This window comes from Mesitornis unicolor, unplaced genomic scaffold, assembly GCF_000695765.1.
Source record: "Mesitornis unicolor isolate BGI_N332 unplaced genomic scaffold, ASM69576v1 scaffold47232, whole genome shotgun sequence".
NCBI lineage: Eukaryota > Metazoa > Chordata > Aves > Mesitornithiformes > Mesitornithidae > Mesitornis > Mesitornis unicolor.
In genome coordinates this window covers 18,280-34,411 of record NW_010172147.1, presented here as the reverse complement: position 1 = coordinate 34,411, position 16,132 = coordinate 18,280, and the positions used below count along the sequence as shown (strand labels likewise).

At 46.2% G+C, this 16,132-nt stretch overlaps 1 protein-coding gene across 1 annotated transcript; it reads left to right on the top strand.

Annotated features, from left to right (window-relative positions):
* Positions 1-4,638: 4,638 nt before the first annotated feature.
* LOC104537404 (opsin-VA-like) lies at positions 4,639-12,056 on the top strand. Its single transcript, XM_010180275.1, has 5 exons — positions 4,639-4,999; positions 6,427-6,637; positions 7,294-7,411; positions 10,498-10,737; positions 11,829-12,056. The coding sequence occupies exons 1-5, from the start codon at positions 4,639-4,641 to the stop codon at positions 12,054-12,056; spliced, it is 1,158 nt and encodes a 385-aa protein (XP_010178577.1).
* The last annotated feature ends 4,076 nt before the right edge of the window (positions 12,057-16,132 follow it).

The window sequence follows — 16,132 nt, the reverse complement described above, 5'->3', positions numbered from 1 at the left end:
CCCATCACCACATCTCACCTCGCACTGACAGCGCTGGTTCGACTGAGGCTCCTGACAGAAACCCAGGGCCAGGGCCCTCAGCAGAGGACTCCAGTCCTGACCATCTCAGTGTTACACTCTGCAGGGGCTCCTCCAGCTCCTGCTCTCCTGTTTCTCCTCTGAGATTCCTTCCTCACAGGAGATTATGTTCGTAAGACCTTTTATCTGTCCTCTTATATGGTGTTTCATTAGCATTTTGTCCATGAAAATCAACCTTAAGAACCATTTCAGTGAGAGAAGTTTCAGGTTATGGTTATGTTGAAAAAGAAACCTGCAGAAATGTGAGGAAAGTCGTGTTCCTGTAGTTAACTCCTTAAGACACTGACAGCCAGAGGTGCTCCACTGTAGACAGATGCACAGATGTGATGTTCTGTCAAATGCAGATGGGGATTCAGTGTTTTTCCTTCTTCCTTGGGAATCTCTGGGGTAGGTGCTTACACTTATGACACCATCAATCTCATATCATGAGAGTTAGCCATGAGAGAATAACACGCTTCACCCCAAACAAGTATAAATAAATCTGAGTGGAAGGCAAGGTCATGCTATGTTTGATTTATATCACTAACGAGATGCCATTGGCTGGATAGTGGCTCTTACTGGTTTTGTTTCATCAGAGAATTGCTCTGGAAAACTACCTGAGGAGCTGGAGACAGCACTGAGGCTTGCACCCGAATCCAGGGGCTACCAGTGTGCACGAATGTTCAGATTCAGGTTTTGGGCAGAAAACAAGAGATGGACACTATTTCTCATCCAAAGCTGACAGTGAACATCCAGCTGCACAGATGGACGTAACCAAGCACACAGGCCAGTGGTGAGCATGCTGCTCAGAATAGTCTGTGTTTTAAGAAAAGGTAAGTATACAAATGATGTTTCCCTTATTTCAGTACTGTCCTTCCAGCTAGGGTTACAGGCATCACAAAGAAGTTATTTTGGAATTTTGGTAGGAGCATGGCATGGATCAAGCATTGGTGCACTCAGGACTCCTCTCCCTTCCTTCCGGCTGTCTCCAGGCTCTGCCGTGTGATTTATTTTTTTTAATAAATAAATTTTATCAATTAAGAAAATTAATTTTTACCCATATTTGAATACTGACTTTTAGGCTCTGATGAAATGAGTCATGGACAAGATGTCTATATCTTTTCATATTTACAGTAAACATAAATATGGTGACAAATTCAAAGCTGCAAATTGTATTCTGACCTTAATTCTTCAAAGTTTTGGTTTTAGTCTAATACCGAGTTTAGGGCAAAAGCCTATACTGTCTTCAGGGGCTGCAAAATAGGCACAATGTGTTTGACGTATGTAATAACAAACATTTTTAATGGTTGTTGACTAAAGATTCTCGTGTACATGGCCCAGTAAGATTTATTGCATGATTAAGTCCTGCATGAGGATTTCATAATAGAAAAATCCTCTTAAATAAGAAACATCATGTGAACAGTTTTTCTACTTTGAACAGGCAGGTGAGTATACAGGATAATGATTCACACTGAACTTTTGGGGAATTTACAGTTTCTGAGGAAAAAACAAGCCATTGAAGTGTTCTTTGCTCCTTACAGTGGCATAGTCAGCCCTTTCAATGCATATTCACTTTATTGCTTGTTGTTAAAACAACAATTTATTTTACTGGGGTGTTAACAGATTAATATCACGTGAAAGCAAGTGGTTGAAAGACCCAAAATTCTGTGAAAAACTTCCACGGTGACAGCAGAATAACTTCGGTCAGAACCAGCAAAAGTGTGAAATTGTTGACTTTTACTTTACTGCTTTTGTGAGTGCCCGAGGAACCGGGTTTAACTGTGCTTTGCAAAGCACTGTGCTATCATAAATTAAACAAAGTCTTACCTGCGAGATACTGTTAACGTATCTTAAGTAAATACTGCCTAACAAATTATTTCCTCTCTGATGCTCAGAATGCGGTTTATTTTATTTTGAACAAGTTTCTTATTCACAGTTGATAGAGCGAGTTTTGTTTAGGTACCAGTCTCGTTGGTATTGCTGGGTACTGGAGTTCTGCGCTGGTCTCGGTGGCAGTGAGGAACGCCTCTTTTGTACACAGCTTTTATCTCCACTCCCCTTCTTTTAATGAGCAAATCAGCAAAATAATTCCTCCAAGGCACTCAAAAGGGCAAGGACAAAACTTTTCCATCATGGAAGTTCGGTGTTTTCGGAGACCAGACTCCAAATGTGTAATTGCTGGCTTTCAGTAACTGAGAAAATAAAACTGCAGCTAAGAAAAATTTTTAAAAGAGGAAATCCAGCTGGTTTTAGACAAAGTATCCTCCCACAGAAGCTTCTGAACAGGTTATGTTCAGGTACTTCACAATATCTTTATAATTTGGTACTGCACAGTGGAAATAACTCCCTGCTCTGATGTGACACCCCAAATGGTTTCAGTTTTGTCAGGCGGCAGGAGAATATTTGTCTGAATTTCCAGGAGTTTCATGGAACAGAAACCCTATTTCCTACACTCAGGCTTCAACAGGTTCTAAAATAAGGGGGGGTGGATACTGAGAACAGACAAATGAGATTAAGCACTGCAGTCCCATAACAGCGCTCCCAAGCAAAGTCTGCCATTCAGTTTCACAACCTTGAACTTCCCCAGGTTAAATGTGGTCCCGAAGTAAATGGATTTATAACGCTTATAATTAATGTGAAGCAGCACCTAAGGTTTTATTCTTAATTTTTAAAATAACTCAAAATAAGACAAATCTGTTCAGTAAGGGTGTGAGCACAGGTTCCCCTGAGTCTCCATCCATGGAGATACCGAAAACCAGAGTGGGCACAACCCTGGACATGGCTGTGCCTGCCCTGAGCCCTGCAGAGCCCCCGGCAGCCCCAGCCTTGGCTCTGTCTGTGGTTAGCTGGGCTCAGCAGAAGCATATTTGTTTATGTGACCTTCTGGATTTGTAATGTACTCTGTAATGGTCTCTAAGCATAAATCACCATAATTTCTGCTTAATCTCTAATTTAAACTAAATGCTCGTGCATTCGCTTCAGCTTCTCCCCTGCTGAAGACCCAACAAAACCTGGCCTTACTGTATGTGTTTTTCAAAACATTATCGTGAAATTAGTTCTTATTTTCCTTTTAGAGATATGCGATTGGAATGGCCTTATCAAATATAGGAAAGGGAAAGATCAATATAAATGCACTTAATTTCAAAGTCATTCACAGACCTCACTTGCTGCTGGGTTTTTCTTAATAGCTTATTTTAAAAAAACCCCTTACAACCCAAACTGATAAGACTGATTCAGACCTGACATGTTTGGAAAAGCAAATCAAATTCACTTTGAGGAGTGAAGGCCACAGCTGCCGTTGGATGGCAGCATCTTGGGGCCGACCATCCCATGCTCAAAAGCTGGGGATCCAGCTGCAGTGCACCCCCTGAGCACACTCTGTTTTCGTGGCTCATTGCCCTGTTTGTGTCCTGTGTGAACGGTGAATTCGGGGCTGGTTCACTCCATTTCGGGCAGCTGCTGTGCTCCCTGTGCTCACAGGGCCATGGTTTGTCTTTCTAAATGTATCTGATTCTGATTTCAGAAAAAATCCCACAGTAAAATTAAAACACGTCCATGTCTGTATGATTTAGACCAAAAACCCCAGAAGCCCTGCAGTGCAAGAGAGGTGGCATCTGTGGAGCAAAGTAGCAAATGCAAACCTGTGATGCTGAAGAAGTGCAACTGCTGTCAGTTGTACTAAGAAGGCACATCGCAGAGGATGGTTTCAGTGATAAAGCCGACCTGCTGAAAAGGAAAAACAAGGCAAGGAAGACAGTACAGGAATATCCTTAAAGGATTCTGAACAGAGCAAGCACAACATAATTGTTGTGAGAGAAAATGCATTTAAACTGTAACTGAAATCATACCTCATCCAAACAACTTGAATAGTATATGACAGCATAAAACAAGAAAATAACTGGAAACAGTTTTCCATTCTTTAAAGGGGTGTCAGTGTTCGAGTAATAGATTTGCACCTTGGAGGAGTCCAGATGCTACCTGCCCTGTTGTACGCTAAATTCAGAGCTCAGGTTTCGTTCTGACACCCATAATCATTTAAAAACCTGTGTAATTTCAAGCAGCGTGCTAACCAAACTCGGATTTAGAGCTGTGGTCCGGGTCTGCTGTAGTGTGCACAGAGGAGCTGGGTGTGAGGCAGAGCCCTCCACCCTCACCATCACTGAAGCTTGTGTTCTCTTGGTGCTGAGGGTGGAATCCAAGCAAACGCTTCATCTCCTGTGGAGCGGGGATGATCCGGGGGATGTTTCAGCGCTGCCGTTGGCTGCTGCAGAAGGAGGGAACCTGCAGCTCCTACCGCCGGGTCTGATTTCTGATAAAGACAGGTCTGCAGCACAGGACACCGGCAGAGGGGGCTTTAAGGGATTACCTTGCTCATCCCTGCTCCCACATTCCCTGCACGGCACTGAAATTTCCTCTGACCAAAACTTTGTTTCCTGGACTATTACTGGAAAGCAGCAGCATGGAGAGTTTGTTCACACTCCTGCTGGAGACAGCAAATTTCTCCTTTTAATCCTGAATATTATTTCCAGGTTAGAAACTCCAGTACTATACAATATTATTTTTGCTAGTGGGAGAGAAAACATGGATGTGTTCAGAGCACTGGACAATGAGTCGCTGCTGCCCAGCGCCGCTGGTCCTGCGGGATGGGATCCCTTCCGCTGCCCCCTGGACTCCATCCAGCCCTGGCACTTCAGGCTCCTGGCGGCCCTGATGCTGGTGGTCACTTCCCTGTCGCTTGCCGAGAACCTGGCAGTGATCCTGGTAACCCTGAAGTTCAAGCAGTTGAGACAACCTGTGAACTATGTCATCGTCAACTTGTCGGTGGCCGACTTCCTGGTCTCACTGAGTGGTGGCACCATCAGCTTTTTAACGAATCTGAAAGGTTATTTTTATATGGGATACTGGGCTTGTGTGCTGGAAGGATTTGCAGTCACATTTTTTGGTAAGCCTGATTTTCTTCGTAGTTGTTTGTCCTTTACCTTCAGCCTCCTCCTGTCTACTCTGTGAGCTCTCTGTGGCTTCCCCGGGCACTGACAGAAGTCTTTGACTCCTCACTGTTCTTCCCCAGGCACTACATGTCTTTAACTCACTGGTTCTTCCCCATTCCATAGATGCTGAAGTGGACCTCATGTCAGAGTGAATAACATCTGTCACTACCTCCATCATACACCAGGGGCTTCTCATGTGTGTGGTGGTCATTGAATATGTTTAATGTAAGGAGAAAAGCTTTGCTAATGGAATAACAGTGGGGGCGGGGGGGGGAAGGTTGGTAAAACAATGACAGAGAAAAATGTCACTACATGTAACTATTTTCAAGGTTTGTATTTAGATGTATGCATATATGGATAAATAATAGATAAAAAGAGTGAGCGGCTGCTTTTAAACTGTGGGGAGTATCAGGGCACACAAACATCCTATGTTATCTGCCTTGCAGCAGTTCTGAGGAACCGTGACACCAGCAACCATCACCCCTCACCCCTACGGTTTAGGGGATTTTTCCTCTCTAGGCTCTGTTCAACTAACTACACAAAAAGTACTAAAAGTACCCTAAAAGGGAAACCCCTCACCACATAGCTCCCTGTGTAAATACACCCCTGCAGAACAAATGGGAAATGGATTTAAAATGGGACATCCACTTTCTGGAGACAGACGCTCACTGCCTCCTGCTCCTGTGCAGTGAAGACAGGCACTGACTGCCCCAGCTCTGAGCCAAGCTCAGCACTGACCCCCGCTGAGGAGGGGGCTCAGGGGGCTCTCAGCCTGCGTCAGCGACACAGAGGGTGAGGGATGCTGCTGCTGACTCGGTCTGTGGCACATGAGCCATGTCCCATGCAGAAAGATAAGGCTATCTCAAGATTTTTTTATTTGCTAGCCAATGAGGTGATATGTGCACAATAAACCAATAATTTGATGCTGTGGGCAGCTGTCTGTACATTAGAGTTTTATGATAGTCTGAAATATTACATTTCTTGGAAAGAGAGCATTTTGAAGATACACCTTAATTTGTTGATTTGTCAGCTATACATAATTTGCCGCTTTTTAGAGCAGATCCTAATTAAAAAAAAGCAGCTATCATCAGTGAAATGGCCTGATCAGCTGCTTGGTGCTGTAGTCATTACACTGTAGACTGACAAACTAGGCAGATGAAACAGGAGCAGGTTTCCAGAGAGGCTCTGGAGCCTCCATCTGTGGGGATACTCAAAACCCAGCTGGACTTGGTCCTGGACAACCTGCTCTATGGACCGTGCCTGAGTGGGGGGTGTTGGACTGGTGACCTCCAGAGATGCTGTTCAGCCTGGTCAGTTCTGTGCTGTGGGATGGAGTTTGATCTGCCCCATTTTTGATGCTGGCCGTGTTTTCTCACAACAGGCATTGTTGCTCTCTGGTCCCTCGCTCTGTTGGCTGTTGAGCGGTACATCGTGATCTGCCGCCCGCTGGGAAACGTGCGCCTGAGAGGGAAGCACGCAGCCCTTGGCATTGCCTTTGTGTGGGGCTTTTCCTTCATCTGGACCATCCCACCAACGATGGGCTGGAGCAGCTACACCACCAGTAAGATCGGAACTACCTGCGAGCCGAACTGGTAAGGCAGTGTATGGTGAAGGGATGGAACTTGCAGCTCAGGACATCTCAGGGGTAGGACTTCAAAGGCAAGGTTTAAAGATTATGTACATCACTGCAAAAATGGCTGTAAAGAAAGCTCGAACAAAAATGAGAAAAATTTGCCAAGGACAGATTTAAAAAAAATAATTCTGAAGGGTGTAACTTCCATCTCTGATGAAAACACCCATCCTGTGTCTTGTGCTTGTTGTCAGGGCACAGAGATGACAGAGAGGTTTTTTTCAGAAGACCGGAGAGAGCCCTGGTCTGACCCCACAGCCGACCCCACTTTGAGCAGGCGGTTGGACCGCACGTCCCTTCCCACCTGAGCTGTCCCGCAGTGCTGTCACGTTGTGCTGGCACACAGTGCTGTCCCACAGTGCTGTGACACTGTGCTGTGTGACACTGTGCTGTGACTCAGTGCTGTGACACAGTGCTGTGTGCCTATGGCCATCGGATCCACCAGGGGGTGGCCCAGGGCTCCATCTGTGGATACACTGGACTTGTAAAGGGGCACTTTCCATAAAAACAGCTGACCAAAATACCAGTGACAGATTTGAAGAGCAAAGTTAATGCTTCAAGAGAATACTAAGAACATAACTGGTAATACATACACAATGTATTTCGTGTTTTATCCAGGTACTCGGGAGCTTATATCGACCATACGTACATTATCGCGTTGTTCATCACCTGCTTCGTAGTGCCGTTATCGGTGATTTTGGTATCCTACGGAAAGCTGATGCGGAAGTTAAGAAAGGTAAGAAGCCTTTTAAATGTGTATGGAGGCAAACGTTTGGAATTTTATGTTCAATTTTCTATAGAGATCAGACAAAAGCAGATCAAATTTCCAGGCAAATGCACTTGGTTATCGTCCCTTGTTGAATACTTACTACACACAGAAATTCATGCTATGGTTAGAAATGATACTTCAAAGTGAGCAGTTTGCATCAGTTATTGATACATCTCATCAGTCAAACATCATACAAGTGAAGGAATGCCTCATAAATATAGAAACAGAATGACCCAGTATTGGTTTATTTACAATTGTACTGCAATTCACTGACATCTCCTAAGACAAACCAGGCAAATCAGAATTTAGCTTAAAAAGACTGCATTTGTAAATTTTAATAGTGCTGGCTAATACTCTGTAATACTTGCATGCAGAATAAGGTGTAGCATTTGTAAATAATGTAATGCTGTTTAGTAAATAAAATACTAGGTTGTCCAGGAACATTTAAAAGACTTGAGAAATGCTTTTGTATTTTATTTAGTGATTATGCTTACCTGATCCAAAAGAGAATCTGCGAAAAGTGAAAAAGAAGATGGCCATACAATAGGAAAATTCCTGTCTGGGACAGGATTTTGGCACAGTATTTTGAGACAACACTGTTACGGTGTCCCCATGGAACAGTGGCCATGGACCCGCGCTGCAGGGCTGGGACAGGGCTGCTCTGGGAGGGGAGCCTGTGGGGGCCTGGTGGCCTGGCATGAAGGGGGGGTGACCGAGGAGGGTGTGGAGGGAAGGAGGGCACTGGGCGAGCACCCAGACCCTGATGGCTCTGCCAGAGCCATGGCTGATGTGGCCCTGGGTGCTTCAGGAGGGGTACAGAAAGCGCCATTTCCTTCCTCTGGGACAGCCACTCCAGAGGCTGCGAGGTAAAACGGAGCGGGGGAGATGAGGAACGATGGGGCCAATGGAGGGAAATGCCACCGTTGGTCAGGGCGGACGGCAGCACATGGTCCATCTCACCTGCGAGTCAGGTCAGGGTGTCCTGGAGGACTGATCCTTGCCGTGCAGTGGGTCCCAGTGCTGGCCTACAGCCACTGTGGTGTGCCCTCGTAGTGTCACCACCCTCTAGTGTCTTTCTCACTCCTCTCTCCATTATCCAGAGACAGCAGCAGTAATACTAAAAAACCCACACCTCTCAGTAAGTTAGGTATTTCACATTCCCTTGCAGCTCAGAGGCCTGGAGACCACACAGCCAGGAGATGCCGGGGCGGCCAGGGGCTCCTCATCACTAGTGATTTATCCGTGACCATTTGGCTTGTGCCAGCGCTTGCCTTTGGCTCTTGTGGGTGTTACAGAGAGAGCTGACTGTCTGAGTTTGCCTCTGCTCCTTATAAAAGCTTAAAGCACAGCCTGGTGTAGAGAAACCAACTGCCTGCGAGGTATTCTGCAAATTTATAACAAACTGCCATAAGGTTGCATCTCACACACAGCTCAGCTCTATGGTGAGCAGGGAGAGACCCAGGCACCAGGACAGGAGTTTTGACGTTCCCAACCAGCCCCATTTCCAGGTTTTGACTGCCGTGTCCTGTGGGTGCCACAGGACTTGGTCCTGAGTGGCCTCGCTTCGCCTCAGGAGAGCAGCTGGTGCCTCCATCCCTGTGGCCACAGCGTTAGGATTCACCACAACTGCAAAGCTAGTGACGGAAATGAACCTTTAGGAAAAGATCTAATTAACAGCCTACAGTGGAGATAAATTACTGTGGCATTATTCCTTTGTTTGTAACAAACCACTACGTGGTTCCTTACCAGTTGTGCTCTCAGATTTAGAGAGAAAGGAGAAGCCACAGCTGAGGACAGGGCTGGGCTGATGTGGAATTTGTGATGTGAAATGATGTCATTTTTGGCAAAAGTGCAGCCCAGGAGGTTCTGTGCCCTACTGAGTGACTGCGCCCCTGCCGAAAGCAGGCTGGGCCGCTCCTGTTATGTGCATGAAAAAACGCTATAGAAATGTCATAGATTGAATATCTCAGCTTTGCTCAGCACCTAGCACAGCCTGCATTAATGCCTCAGGAACTCTAAGTATTATGACAAGTCAGTACTATTATTATTGTTGTTGCATTTATTGTTAAAAAACCACACGGATTACAACTTTCTACAGGGGTAAGGACCTCTCCCTCCCCAGGAGGTGTTTCTATACCTTTGTAAGCACTGAATATGTCAAATTATCTGAGTGCAGTGAAAGGGACATTGGGAAAATGTCTCCGTTCAGTTCTAATGTTGCTGTGGGAGTCTCGTATTTGCCTTGTTTCCATTTTATTTTGCTGCACACACACTGGTTGTCAGGACAGCAGCAGATGCATCTCCCAAGAGGACCATAAAGGGGTGAGCGAGGGGCACTGCTCTGCCAGCACAGACACCGTGTTCCCTGCTCAGCCAAGCCAAGTCCAGCCTTGTGCAGACGCAGGGCTGCTGCAGGCTGAGATGGCTCCACTGGATTTGGTGATGTATGGCGAGTTGTATCCCCCAAAACACAGCCCTAACTTTATTTCATATTTTTAGAGGTAACTTGTTGCTATCAGATACTGCTCATTCTGTCAGGGTCATTGTATTCTGTTGTTTGCCATTCTAAACAGAGGCCAAATCTTGTCCTGATTTGACTGAAATCATTAGGATCATCACTTTTCTCACAGACAGAATTTAAAGGTTTTTCTGCCCTGCCCTGGGGGGGTGTCTGCAGCACCCTTGACATTAATTAGGTAAATTAACTTTTGTGAGGCTGGACAGAAAACCTGGCCATGGCTTTGCTCCCCCGGGCTTGGCTGATGCTGGCTTGGGAGCATCTGACTGCACCCGGATTTCTACAGAGATTTCCCTGGAAACTGCTTTCTGCTCTCACTTTGACAATAAAATTACAAAGGTACTTAAGCAAAGGGAAATCTAATGACAGTGCACAGTGATCTGTGTCCCTCAGCAATGACACTGGTGCCCTGTGGGGCAGTAAAGCCTCCCTGGTGCTGCCGTACCGGAGAAGGCCACTCTGTCCAGCATGGCTCCCCACAGCCACTGGCTGCAGGCCCCGTTTGCTTTCTGGAATTTTCTGCTTTTCTTCAAAGGTGTCAGATACGCAAGGCAGGCTGGGAACCAGCAGGAAACCTGAGCGACAAGTGACCAGGATGGTGGTGGTGATGATTGTCGCCTTCCTGATCTGCTGGACGCCATACGCCGCCTTTTCTATCCTGGTCACTGCACGCCCCTCCATCGACCTGGACCCGCGTCTGGCAGCAATCCCAGCTTTCTTCTCCAAAACCGCTACTGTTTATAACCCAGTTATCTATGTCTTCATGAACAAACAGGTACTGTGTGCTTTCAAAGTGTCCTTAACACTCATATTTTGATATTTTGTCTTGCTTTATAATCAATTAGTTCTACCTACATGTTCGTTAACTGACAGTGCAATATCAAGCATTTAGAACTAAAAAAAAGTTTAAAAAACCCCACTGAATATCTGCTTATAGGAAGATGGTGAAAGCCTCTGTGCATTATTAAAACATGAATGTTAATAATTATTAGGTTTAGATACCATAAAGGAAAATCAGCCCTTAGTGAAGATCAGTTAGTTTTCTGTATGAAAATTCTAATTTCAAGACTGTCCCTGTAAATTTTGACAATTCTTCAGGCATCCAGCACCAGTGAGTTGATTTTGAGGCGGGTGGAAGTTTTCAATACCTCAGTGTGTGCAGGGAAATGCTGCATTTGCAGTTGTGTGTGGTGAGGGCAGGGGCACAGCCTGAGCCTGTGGGACGGGGCCGAGGACTGGATGCAGAGAAGGGGAATTGGGGAGGGGATGGAGCAGGGGTGCATGTTCACTGTGGTTACAGGCACAGCAATGACCCTGAGTGGATTTATCCTACTGATGGTGCTATCTAAGTGAAAAGAGGAAAAACAGTGACTGTTGAGTAAGAAGTAATGAATACATTTATTTATCTGGTCCTGCAGAGGGCTATTGCTTGTCTCACTTCCCATGGACTCTGCCCTGATACCTCAGCACACGGCAGACACATGGTGCTCTTACCCTGCTCATGGATAGGAAGAACCTGGAGCAAACCACCTCTGAGTAGCTCGTATTAACATATGAAAGCAACTCCTGAGCCTGGAGAAATTACCAATTCTGTCCACTAAATGTGGTCAGTAACAAGCAGAAGAGGAAATTATTTCAGAATGAGTTTTTTCAATAGTCTGTGTCTTTTGAGAGCATCATTATTTCTCAGTTTCAGAGTTGTTCATAGTGGCACAGGCAAATATATTTTCTGGGGCTATTTCTTTATATTGCCAACTGACTCATGGAGAATTTCCAAGAGCTTTGGCTGAGACGCAGACTGATTTGTAGAGATCCTTTAAAATTCCCTATGTGTTTTGGTTGATCTCCTTTTTCTCACCTTCCCAGTTCCGCAGGTGCCTGGTTCAGATGTTCAGCTGCAGGGGCACAGACGCCCCTGAGTCTAGCGTGAACCCGACCTCGGAGCGAGCGATGCTGACCCTGGACAAGAGGGGCAGCGAGATGTCCACCCTGGCAGCACACAGCGCCGCTACCAAGAGACCCGAGGGTGAACACAGAAATTGCCCATCTTTTGCTCAGTTGGCAACTTCAGAAAATAAAATCTGTCCCATGTAGGGTACAAGATGTGATCACTAATGCAGCACTACAGCATATTTCCTTGTTACCATCACTTCATACAAGAAAATGTTGTCGGGGGCATTACAGTCCCATGAACACTGCCTTTTGCCATTGCAGGCTCCTGAGTGTGGTGGCTCTGCAGCTGCAGTCAAACGCGCAGTCAGGGGACGAGCCCCTTCCTCCACTGCCTCCCCCTTCCCAGCCCACAGCCCTGCAGGCTCCCAAAAAAACACCGGGGAGCATGACGTCTGTGCCGGCTCCTGACACAGCAAGGACAGGAGAGCTTTACAATGGCTCCTTGGGCAGATGGACACAAACATGGAGTGGCACACGGCTTCAGTATGGTAATAGACAAATAACTAATATACAGCACACAGCTGACCCCATTTCAACCTATGGAGATGCAGGGAGGAACAGGTCTGAGTGCTTTTTTGGTTTCTTTGGGTATTTTACTAAAAAAACAGAGAAAGCCAGAGGCTTCTGCATTTATGTCCTGGATGGGAACCTCATCTCCGCTGTGCCACTAAACCCTCCAGTGGCTCAGACAAAGCATCCAGGCTCCCAAGCACTATTCTGTCAAAACAAGCCCTATCAAGAGCCGTTCATATCCTCTCTCTGCATTTCCTCTTCATCAAGAAAATCTCCTATGCTCGTGGCAACTTTTGAAGTAAATTAATTTGGACTTGATGATGGTTGTTGGTCTCTTCCAGCTGAACTACTCCATTGACTTCAGACAAGGAGGTGGTAGGCAGGGAAGGTGCAGCAGTGCTGGAGAAGGGGCTGCAGCACTGAGCTGAGCTGAGCTGTGAGGCTGGGTTTTGCAGGACAGAAGTTTTTCCCCTTGTGTGCCTGCACTGTGCAGAGCCAAGGTCCACCATGTTCCTGAGATCACTCCTCCTCCATTTCTTAACAATTACAGCTTTCATAAGTTGGTGGATAACTAACACAGGTATTACCTATGTGCTAGAGCACGTTGGACGTCAGTGCACACTTTACATCCTTGTGGCTGAGCTGGGGCAGGGCCTCTCCAAAAGCGTAGGTCCTGGCCCCACTGGAGTTCTCCCCGCGGAACAGCTGTTGCTGTCCCATCAGTCCCTAAATTCCCATTTCTGCCCCAGTCACATCCTCACCACTGGTACTGGGCTACTGAACCTGGCATACATCGTTAACTTGTAGTTACACCTTTGAAACCAGGAGCAAGGAGCGCGGCACAAATGCTCTTTCTGCAAACAGTGAGAAAGGACGAACCACCAGCTTCCCATGGCCGTGTCCCAGCTCCTGTGTTTAATTCACACAGTGACAGCAAAATGCTTCGCTTTAGCAGAATGCCACATGCACACATCAAAAACAAACTAGGCCGTGAGTGTAAGAACAGACTTGTTTTAAACAGCCTTTGGTGAGCATCGTGTGATGAGAGATGCTGCCAAGACCTGGCATACCAGATTTTGAATCCTATGTAAGATCTATACCTAACTGAGTGCCTTTTAGAAGAAAAGGCAACAGCTGACTATATTTAAATGCTTTAGTATGGAAAACCATTATTTCTAGATAGAACATTAATACAGTGCCAGTCAAAACAAGTGCTGCTCCACAGTGGTATAGAGAAGCTACACCAGCTGCATGCTGTGCAGGCCTTGGCAATAGTGATGTGGTAGGGAATTAATCATCCAGTGTTCAGCTTTACTGCAAAGAATTACAATTTCTTTACAGAGAATAAAGACATTTTGTTTCTACCAAATTTTTCTTCTTTTTTAAAAAAAAAATTATTAAGTTACCATTTGAAAAGCGACATTGCCCTGGAAAGGCACGAGAGGCTGCCTGAGACAGCGGTGGTCAGACCTCGTCCCAGGGCAGTGGCAGACAGGGACACTGGGGGCCAGGGGACACTGGCAGCCACGCAGGATGGGTCAGCCCCATGCTCCTGCCCTGCCTTAGGACGCGTTTGCTGCAGCTCTGCAGGGGCGTCTGAGCGCTGAGGCAGTGACAGAATTGGGATACAACGCACACCCTCACTCCCTGCGCTGTCCCCCCTCTTCTGGGGGCTCTGGGGTCCTGTGGCCTGCACCCCACACAGCTGTAGGCAGGGGATGATGGGGAGGCTGCTGCAGGCAATGCCTGACATCCAGGATAAATGAATCTAAAAAGGCAACCAGGCCTTAGGTCACTGCTGGTGGCTTCTGTTTTCACCAAACACCTAAGGATTATCCAATAAGATCTGTATAAGTGCATGGTTCACGTGAGGAGTTACTCCACAAATAAAACTAGTTGTGCATGTGAGAATTCACCACAAGACACTGACGGTCCTCGTATTCATCTCAGCGTTCCATGAGGTGATTGTCTTTTACGGTATAATTACGGTCTCAGTGGGCCTGAACTTTTGCAGGGCTCAATCTTGAGCCCAGACTGTGAACCTCGTTCCCACCGACACATCCTTCCATGATTCATCTTCCTTACCATTAATCCTGTGGGACCCACAGCAGAAAAGTGCATAGCTATATATGCCTCTCTCAAATGTTTTGGAAATAGCGTGAGGCAGGAAGGGTAAGGTATTAAGGTATTCAGCTGTTATTTGTATGCACAGTTTTGAGCTCATTAGTCTGTTACAACAGCGAGGTATGATTTGAAAGCAAAAATTCTTGCATTTGAGACTCAGATTTTACATTTCAAGGATATGCTGACCTAGGTTAATCACATGTTAATGGTATTAGATCTATTAAATCATGAAGAATTGGCAGAAGTGTTAGTATTTAATTAAAAGCAACAGAATCATTTTATCTCCTGAGAAGATGAGGATACTTAGAGCATAGCTCTGCAGTACAAAACAGAGCACTAAAACTTAAGTAATGGAAAGAAAAACACAGTGTAAAAATGCATAAAAAACTGTAGAAAATAGGAAGTTAAAATGGGATTCACCATCTGGTACCTGTCTGTGTCACCCCCAGCACCAGTTACGATGAAGCGGTACCCGTGAGCCTTTCAGACCGTTTCACCAAGGAAAAACTGGTTTGCATCTACGAATTAATCAAGGACACCAGTTTGTAAAGACAGTCACAGACAGCGTCTCCAGCTGACAAGGATGGGAGGACACTGACACGCTGCACCAACAGCACCGTGGGTCACCATCGCGCGTGGGGTGCACGGCTGACCCCACACTGCGAGTTCCTGTACCCAAAATGCCACAGGGAGCTGCAGGGCACTGCACACAGAGCAGGCAAATCAGCTTTTTATGGCTTTTTGTGCGGACAAGGGAGAAGCACAGCACGACAGGAACAAACTGGGAATGCTCAGAAAGGAGGGGGTACCAGGTACCCCAGGTAGTTCCACATTGAGCCCCGCTCCCTTCAGCCTCCGCACAGCCAGAAGGGGAGGGCAGGGATCACAGAACACGAGGAGTTGGAAGGGACCTGGAAAGCTCCCCCAGTGCAACCCCTGCCAGAGCAGGATCACCAGAGCAGTCACACAGGAGCTCCCCGGGGCAGCCCAGGACCCACTGCCGGCTCTAGCGACGGCCCCCAACACCTGCACAGCAAAAGCCCAACAGATTTTTTTTCCATGGAAAACCAGTTGTCATACACACCTTTCTCATGGGAAACAGTTCTGGGATAACTTTCAGGGACTGACTTTTAGAAAAAGAATAAAATTAGTTTAGAAACTGCAGCATTTTCTGTACTTTTTGGTTATTAAAAGTTGGAAGATAAAAAGAAAACATGGAAAAACCACCCCTATTTTTCTATACATTATTGGAGGCTTCAGGTCAGGGCTGTTCCCTGGATGACAATAAAGCACCAGCAGCACTGTTCTCACAGAGGAGTCTTTAAATGCTAGTTTTTAAAATGAAAGGGAATTTTAACCACTTCCTCACTGTTTGTACTCAACTGTTCTGCTGTTACTCAGACCATTCATTAAAAGTGTGAGGCAGGTAAAATCCAGCCATACAGAAGACAATTTTGGGTGAGACATGGGCACATTTTGGAGGGACAGGTGATGTCGACCTCACGCACAGCTCATGGCCCAGCCCTGCTCAGTCTGCACTGCTCTCCCTTGGCCTGAGCACATTCAATAAATGACGTTTA

Bases quoted from the DNA above. Each gene is read 5' to 3' on its own strand.
- LOC104537404 (XM_010180275.1), top strand. From the start codon at position 4,639: ATGGATGTGTTCAGAGCACTGGACAATGAGTCGCTGCTGCCCAGCGCC. The intron at 5,000-6,426 runs GTAAGCCTGATT...TTCTCACAACAG, and splicing joins ATTTGCAGTCACATTTTTTG to GCATTGTTGCTCTCTGGTCC. The intron at 7,412-10,497 runs GTAAGAAGCCTT...TTTTCTTCAAAG, and splicing joins TGATGCGGAAGTTAAGAAAG to GTGTCAGATACGCAAGGCAG.